This window comes from Oryzias melastigma, linkage group LG13 (assembly GCF_002922805.2).
Source record: "Oryzias melastigma strain HK-1 linkage group LG13, ASM292280v2, whole genome shotgun sequence".
NCBI classification, from domain to species: domain Eukaryota; kingdom Metazoa; phylum Chordata; class Actinopteri; order Beloniformes; family Adrianichthyidae; genus Oryzias; species Oryzias melastigma.
Window position 1 is genome coordinate 15423073 of NC_050524.1, and position 8609 is coordinate 15431681.

The 8609-nt window shown below is 42.2% G+C and overlaps 1 protein-coding gene across 4 annotated transcripts in view; it reads left to right on the top strand.

Annotated features, from left to right (window-relative positions):
- The window catches only part of sipa1l3 (signal-induced proliferation-associated 1 like 3), a 58626-nt gene that overhangs the window by 35926 nt on the left and 14091 nt on the right, over window positions 1-8609 (top strand). For all 4 annotated transcript variants that reach the window (XM_024276784.2, XM_024276783.2, XM_024276786.2 and 1 more), the window contains 7 exons: window positions 2111-2299; window positions 2755-2929; window positions 3054-3157; window positions 4248-4405; window positions 4488-5070; window positions 6653-6751; window positions 6853-7028. In XM_024276784.2, the coding sequence (XP_024132552.1) occupies window positions 2111-2299; window positions 2755-2929; window positions 3054-3157; window positions 4248-4405; window positions 4488-5070; window positions 6653-6751; window positions 6853-7028 (1484 nt within the window). The remainder of the gene's footprint in view (window positions 1-2110; window positions 2300-2754; window positions 2930-3053; window positions 3158-4247; window positions 4406-4487; window positions 5071-6652; window positions 6752-6852; window positions 7029-8609) is intronic.

An 8609-nucleotide genomic window follows, 5' to 3' on the forward strand; every position in this document is an offset into this window, starting at 1 on the left:
TTTTCACTTGCATGAATCAACACTTGTATACTTAAATGATGCTCAGTGATTTAGGAGAAGTAACATTCACACCCTTTGAAGTCTTCGTCAGAAGTCGTCAAAACTGATGTCCTGCTGTCATGTTTTGGTGTTTTATCTGTCAAATTGTGAAATTTTACATGTGCGGATGTACGATTAATTTGTACCATACAATTATACAATTTAAAATAAATATTTTTTGATTGCTTGGAATGCTAACAATAATTTAGTTTATGAGAAATGTTTACTTTGGGGCCTTTTTTCTCATTTGTCCTATATTATTAGCTAAAATGCTCCTCCTTTCATTGTATTGGTGTCGTTTTAGCCTGGGTGTTGTCCTCTGTGTGTAGTTGGTGGTGTTAGCAGGATTACATGGTTGCCTGGCCTCATCACTTTAGATTTGGAGCAACAATGGAGCCTCTTTACTATCCAAGCACACAGGAATAAGTTAGCAGACCCAGCCAGCACATCCAGACCCACTGTTTCCACACAGAAAGAAAAAAAATCCAGACATTTTTTCTCTCCTACTTAAGCAGTGGCACTTCTCAGATATCCTTCTCCTCATTTCATTCCATGTGCTGACACAGCAAGGTGGAGGGATGACTTCCTTCTCCCCCCCTTCTCTGGCATAACTTTACACTCTAAACATTTCCAATTCCCCTCTGTTGAGAATTTCACTCATTCCACTCCAGCCCTGCAGAAACAGAAGCTCTGTAATTTCATGTGTTTTAACCGTCAGACCTGAGAGTCTGAGGTTCAGCTGACCCCCTCCTCAGTTCCTCGCCAGCTCGGTTGTATACCATGCATTTTTAATGAACCCACATGTGAGTTATTGAAAAGGAGCAGCCCATCCTTTCTGACTCTACCCAAATGATATGTAGCCTCTCTGTTCAGTTAGTCTCTAAGCAGCAGGCGGAATATTAATTCACTAAGCAAACACAGAGAACACTTTTCCCCCAAAGATTTTAAGTCTGTGTGTGCGTGGGCCTTGTTAGCAAAATTGACCTGTCCTAATGAGGCACTGTGCTGTTCTCTGTTTCTGGTGAGTTTAAAGGCTTGGGCATGAAAACTTGTTAGTAAATAACTTGTAGACGATAGCATTAGAGACAAAGTTGGGCTTTTCAAAATCAGTGAAAGTCATTTGGACATGGTGGGCAGTTGTGCTCATTCATTCTGTGTTTAGAGCAGCGCTCATAACATCCAAAGTTTAAAAAAGCTAAAAATCGTCATTATCATTTTTAACTTAATACATCTAGCTTAAGCCAAACGTTTTTATAGTTTAAAGTTATGGCTGAAAGTAGGGCTGCACCATATTAGAAAAACCTGCGATGTGCAGTATTAGTGATAAATATTGCCAGGAAGATATGACTTGTGATACATGATCATGTAGCAAAACAACTAATAAGCCACTTCCGTTTCACTGCATCAGTTCAATTTTTAAAAATTCAACAGTTATACTCCAAATGACCCACACAGGATGCGAGTATCTAAAATAAAAGAGGTCCATCCAATTGATTAAATGCCAAAATGACTGTTAAATTTGTGGTCTTTTTGATACAATTATTGCGCGGGCTGATATTGGAATGATGATAAATTTGTGATGTATTTTCCAGGCTTAGCTGAAAGTCATTAGAACTCTTTCTAAGACATTACATTCTATCAAAACTAACTAGACCTATTAATCTGTATCAAAAAGATAAAAATAAAATTAATTTTTACTTACATTCATTTTGATATATAAAAAGAAAAAAAGAAACCAGCCAAATTTGAATCAAATTGTATAATTTGATGAGTGAAAATATATTTTGGAGGATAAAAAGGAGTAATTCCAATGGGATGTTTCAATATTTAGTCAAAATCTTATGAACAGATCCTAAAATATTCCATTGAGCATTAACACACACATTTTCTTTCGTCCAAAATTTATAATTACCTGCTTAAAAGTTACCAGAATCCTTTGGTGCATCTGTTATCCTATACATTTTTTCCACTTAAAATTCTTGTGAACCAAATAAAATTAAAATCCAATTATTGATGTGCCTTTTATATTCTGCTGAATCTGTGTCTCCTTTTGATCTAATCCCGTGTCCAGCTCGTGACCCTGCGGGGCATAATTTTAGAAGATTCTGTGGCGACTACGGGGAAGCACGGCACAGTGAGAGGTCTGCCACTCAAGGAGGTCCTGGAACAGGTCGTCCCCGAGCTCAGCGTGTCCTGCTTGAGACTGGCACTGAGCACAGCCAAAGTCACCGATCAGCTGCTTAAACTGGACGAACAAGGGGTAAAGTCTCACACATCTCTTTATCTGTATTTTGTTTCCTCTTAAAGCACGAGTTTACCAACAGATTTAATCTTTAGACCAGAAAAAAGTACACTGTCGTCTTGTTTTTATTTTTAAAAAAGCAATCCAAAAGAAAGTTTTCCGCTGATATGTTGGTTCATAAAATGTGCCTTTAAACTGCATAGCTAATTAAAAGTTAGGCCGAAGTACAAAATTGGAGCAGGGTGTGGTACATCTGTGTACTCATAGAAACTTTGTTTGGCTTCCTTATCTCGGTTTCTGTTTAATGAAGGGTAAAGTGTAAGCATGTAGGTGTTTTTTACTGCATTAAAAAACGGCTGCGTGCATAACCATCCGCTCCAGGTGAATGCGGTACTAAACGCTCATCTGTAGACTTTTTATAGAAGCGAGCTGCAGTTTTTCAGCTGTTTGTTCTCTCTATGTTTGCCTCGCAGTTGAGTCAGAAGCACAAGGTGGGTGTTCTTCTGTGCCGTTCTGACCAGAGCACAGAGGAGGAGATGTACAACAATGAGGAGGCGACGCCGGCCTTCTCCGCTTTCCTGGAGCTGCTCGGGGAGCAGGTGCTCCTCAAGGGATTCGGCAAATACGCCGCCCAGCTCGACACAAAGAGTGAGAGCTCCTTTGTTCTTACTGTAACACGTGTGTTTCTTAGTTATTATTGCCAGTAAACACACCCTGGTGAGGAGGCATTTCCACAACCAGTCTAAAAATTCAGTTTTATGAATTTTTCCAGCGGACTCAACAGGCACCCACTCCCTTTACACTACCTACCAGGGCTACGAGATCATGTTCCACGTTTCCACCATGCTTCCGTACATGCCCAGCAACCCCCAGCAGGTGAGAGCTGAAGAACACCCCCAGCCCTTCAGAAAGCTCAGTCAGCACAAGCGCTTACATTGTGTGTTCGGTTAAACTGTGCAGTCTCCATTGAAATGATATAATATTAATGAGGAAGTTACGATTTCTCTATTTGGAGTTGCATTTCCGTTTGCAGCTTTTTGTATTTTATAGTCTCTGCTTTTGTGGCTTCTCTATTCACTCCCTCTTTCTGTTCTGTCTCTCTTTAATCCAATCATAGTTGGGTGGGGTTCAGTAGTAAGTAGTTATTAGGATATATATTTTCCTCTTTATTTAACTTTTATTTTTAAAGAGCACTCTTTTAAAAAATGTGTAAAGTTGGCTTTGTTGTGAAGGCGGAGTCTGCATAATGACACTTAATTTAGGAGATGTTTGCTGAAGTCTTTGCGAAAGAAAGCTTACACGAGTACGCATGTGCTGTGACAGGCCCGGTTGATGATGCGGATCAGTCTGCACATTTTATATCAGCAGCCATCTGCAGAAAAAGTCAGATGAAAACTGTGTTTTATTTTTCATTAGAGCATATCTTCAGGACCAACATCTCCTTGCAACTAAAAAAAATCCTTGACGGTTATCCTGTTTTACATATAACAAGTTAGTTTTTAAAATTAGTTCTAAACATTTTACATTTTAAAAAAATATTTTTTTTTCTTACAGTTTAAAAGAGAATGAGAATTTGCACGAATGGCACAACAACACCATCCAGAGGATCAGAGACTTCAGCATAGAGAGTTTTTTTGCTTCATCAATCCTCTAGATGGCAGCATTTCACAGTTAAAATAAAGCAGAGGACTGGGGGGGATTTTTCCTTCAGAAGAGAGATTTGTGATCACATTTAGATGTATTTTTAAGCTTGCAGAAGCATTACAACTACTTTAAAATTAAAATACGTAGTAGTGAAGTACATATTTGGAGCTGCAGTCAAGTGTGTATGCAGACACAAATACCCACACAGAAACTAAAAACATGTTTGATATGAAGAGTTTTGGTTTTTCTCAAATATCTGACTTATCGCTTAAGGTTTACAGTTTGTTTACTCACTTTTTAATTCTGCTTTTCCCTTCATCAGCTCCTGAGAAAAAGGCACATAGGAAACGACATTGTTACAATAATTTTTCAAGAGCCGGGAGCGCTGCCTTTCACTCCTCAGAATATTCGATCACAGTTCCAGCACGTTTTTGTTATTGTTCGTGTGCACAACCCCTGCTCTGAAAACACCTACTACAGGTAAATTCTAACATTACATAAATACATTTCTTTTTTTAATTCGCAGTAATAATTCCAATTCTCTGTTCGTCTTCTATCTCAGCGTTGCTGTAACACGGATGAAGGACGTGCCTTTGTTTGGGCCTCCTTTCCCGCTCGAGGTCACCTTCCGTGACCCAGAGGTGTTCCGCAACTTCCTCTTAGCCAAAGTCATCAATGCTGAAAACGCCGTGCATAAGTCGGAGAAGTTCCACACCATGGCGACGCGGACGCGGCAGGAATACCTACGCGACCTGGCCGAGAACTACATCAGCAGCACGCCTCTGGACACCGCTGGCAAACTGAACAACCTGATCTCCCTCGCCTCCAAAAAGCGGGAGCGCTCCAAAGCGAGAGAGGGAGGCGAGCTGGGAGCCAGAGGAGCGGTCGCCTGGAGAGTCCAGGCTCAGGATTTTCGAGGTGGAGCCAAAGAGCTCCCCTGCGCTTTGGGCATATCAGCCGAGTTTGTCGTCCTCGTCGACTGCGCCGCCAAAGAAGTCGTGTTTAATTGTTTCTGTTCGGACGTGATCGGCTGGACTCCGGAGCGTCTGGCTCTTAAAATTTTCTTCGGTAGAGGAGACCACATTGCACTGCGGGTTCCAGAGGGCTGTGCGCAGGACATCAGGGAAGTGGTCCAGCGGCTGAAGGTGAGAGGCACAAGCTCAACTAACTATAAGAGAGAATTTGATTAACTCTAACACTTTATAGCCCCCTTCCAATGAAAATCATGCTTTTAGAGTTTTTAACATGTATGTGTGGCATTTTTTTATGAAAGGGAAGAAATGTAATAAGAAATCATTTTGTTTTTATATTTCTGAGTATTTCTCCTTTTAAATCGCTGTCAATCAAACTGTCACAGAAAGGCTCTGTTTGAGTTAATGAGACTTCTTAATGTGCAAACCTCCTCATCTGGCCCTTCTAGCGTGTCTAGCTCAAGTGCTGGAGAAGAGAAGATGGTATCTTCCCATTGATTGCAGTCAAATGAGCCGCCGTTCGCATTTCCATGGTCAAATCAGCCGTCACTGGATTTTTTTTGTGCGAGTTTAATGCAATACTTAAGCTAGCAAGGGTTCCAAACGCTGGAAAATCTCCACCAGACTCCACGGAGCTTCTTGATGTGACCACGGAAATGTGAACGGTGGCTCATTTAACCGCAGTTGTCAAGGATTGTAAATCAATGAAAGAGCATTTTGATGTTAGCTTTCAATATTGGGCTGCACGGTGGCGCAAGTGGTTAGCGCTCTCGCCTCACAGCGAGAAGGCCCCGGTTCGAATCCCGGCTGGGACCTTTCTGTGTGGAGTTTGCATGTTCTCCCCGTGCATGCGTGGGTTTTCACCGGGGACTCCGGCTTCCTCCCACCGTCCAAAAACATGCTTCATAGGTTAATTGGTGACTCTAAATTGTCCCTAGGTGTGAATGTGAGAGTGAATGGATGTGTGATTGAGGCCCTGCGACAGACTGGCGACCTGTCCAGGGTGTACCCCGCCTTCGCCCTTCAGTAGCCGGGATGGGCTCCGGCACCCCGCGACCCCGAAAGGGAAGAAGCGGTCAAGAAGATGGATGGATGGGCTTTCAATATTTTATCAAAAAATCTGCTCTGAGAAACAAATAGATTGGATGTATTGATCACAGCAACGTCAATAGACATTCGATAATTAGCTAAAAGAGTCTTTGGAAGGAGAAAGAATCAGGCTTTTGGAGGAAGTTCTGTCCATGAAGCTCTTTACTTCCTCATCCTAGCTGACATTCGGATCAAAACCATACTGCTGACCTTTACAGAAATTGCTTCACATTTTTATGTTGCAGTGGTGAAGATTTACGCTAGTGAGACACAGCTATGATAATCAGACAGGGGAGGGATCAGGGGCGGAGCTGCTCAGCTTAGCTCCAAAAGCCACGCCCCCTCAAAGGCTTCAGATCAGCATGAAAAATGGCTTTTTAAGACATTTAGGTTTTAAGATTTTGGTTAAAAGCTTCATAATCTTAGTTAAAACTACTGAGAACATTTTTAATGAAAAAAATTGACATAGGGAGACTTAAAGATGATTTTTTGTGTAAATGTTTTAATACTTCAAATTCACTTTGCATTCTGGAAAAATTCAGTTTCAAAATGTAAAAGGCATATTGAAAACATTTGGATTTATGGTAGAAACAAACTCAAAAAGTATCATTTTAAAATGAAATTAGTCAATTCAGACATCCCATAACTCTGATTACTTCTTTACCAGTTGTTGACGATTGGATGTGAAACGGTGGACATGACACTGAGGAGAAACGGGCTCGGACAATTGGGCTTTCATGTACGCATGGACGGCACAGTGGCTGAGGTACTACCACAAAAGCAGATTCATCCAAAAAGATTATTGGACAAAAAAAAAAGTGGAAAATTTGTTTGCTTTTTTAAAAAAAATATATATTTTTTGTGCAGGTGGAGGAGTATGGCTTTGCTTGGCAAGCGGGGCTGAGGCAGGGCAGCCGATTAGTGGAGATCTGCAAGGTGGCCGCCGTGACACTGAGTCACGAGCAGATGATTGACCTGCTGAGGACGTCGGTCACTGTCAAAGTGGTCATCATTCCTCCATTCGAAGACAGCAAGCCGCGCAGGTACGGCCACACCCCCTCTTTTTTCATAGAGGTTAAGATAAACACTAAATATTTGTTAGCAGCTGTCATAAATGCAGGTGTTGAGTAGAAGTGGGCAGTAGAAAAGAGAAGAGTTTGAATGAGGACAGGAAGCTCTCCACTCAAAAAGCACAAAAGCTGCGCTTCGGCTGTTTGCCAGATTGCACTTCTGAAAAGGATCTTCATGTGGGAGTGTGTGAAAAGAGGAAACACGCGGAAAACAGCCATGCGTTGCTTCAAACTGGAGAAATGAGACATCAAGACCAAAGGATGAATGTATTTATTTAATTCAAATGAAGTAAATCTGCCGTTCTTTGTCTCGCTGGCGCTCACCGACTCACGTCTGCTGTTGCTCCTCGCCCGGCTGGCGTCCTCTTCCTTCTTCTCATCCGCACACGAGGCCTTGAGGGAGACGGAATGAAAAGGCTTTATGAAACCTTGATGTGGTATTACACAACAGTTACCGTGGTGAATAAAATTACCATTGCGTGTGTGTTCCTGACTGGGTACCAGAGCCCTTAAAGATAGTAATTGTGGTGGGCTGCGTGACCGCACGGCGGTTGGAGTTCTTCAGTGTTGGAGGCCGTTTAATTACGCCAAGTTAAACCTCTTTGATACACTCGCAAACACACAAAAAAAGCACACACTGATAATTAGAGTCTTCACTCGTCCCTGAGCCGCTCTGACTCGTTAGCTGTTTTGCGCCAGTCGAGCAGATTGCATGAGATTAAAGCCTGGGATCTGCACGGATGGAAAAGAAGAAGGAAAAAAAAGATGAAAAAAATAAATAAAGGTGTGGGAGCGATTAATTAAAAATGCATGCCCTGTGCAAATACAAAGACAGGAAAGAGGGAGGGATCGAGGCGGAGAGGGGAGGCAGGGAGGAGTGCGCTGAAAGGCAGCGGAGCTCCCTGTGAGGAGGACGTGTCTCAACACAGCTGAGGAGTGGGTGGAGAGGAGAAGGAGGCGAAAGTTGGAAGTGTTTGTCTTTGCTGTTCTGTCTGGGCTGCGAACGCGCGCGGCGGATGGATCCAAACGGGGATGGGTGCGGGTCTGACCACGCGCGGGCTTTGGTGGCCTCCGGTTGGGTCAGAGCAGACATTGCAATGGAAACCGCGCTGCTTTTCAGATGTGGGCCGCGCTCTCTCTAAGGTTTGTGTTGACTCCCTGCTTCTGCACGTGCTCATGCCTGCTGCCATGGTTTGCTTTCACACCGACTCTTGATAATTATTCCATCATTGGTCAGCATCAGGCATTCATGTACACTGAATTGAAGAAATGTAATGGTTTTTAAAGCATGCTTAAGCTTTTTTCTGTTTCTATTTTCTCAGGAGCTTTACTCATTCATTATTTTGGCAATTCTTTTCCAAATATATATTTTTTTAAACAGTTGTTTTGGGTATATTTCCCAAAAAACATGCTGATGTCAGTAAATCACAAAGGCCAAAACACTAATTGATCGTTTTCATCATATGTCCATAATTAAACACCAAACATACAAAAATGTTGGGGGTAAATACTAGGGCTGGGAATCACTGGGTACCTCACGATACGATACGATAC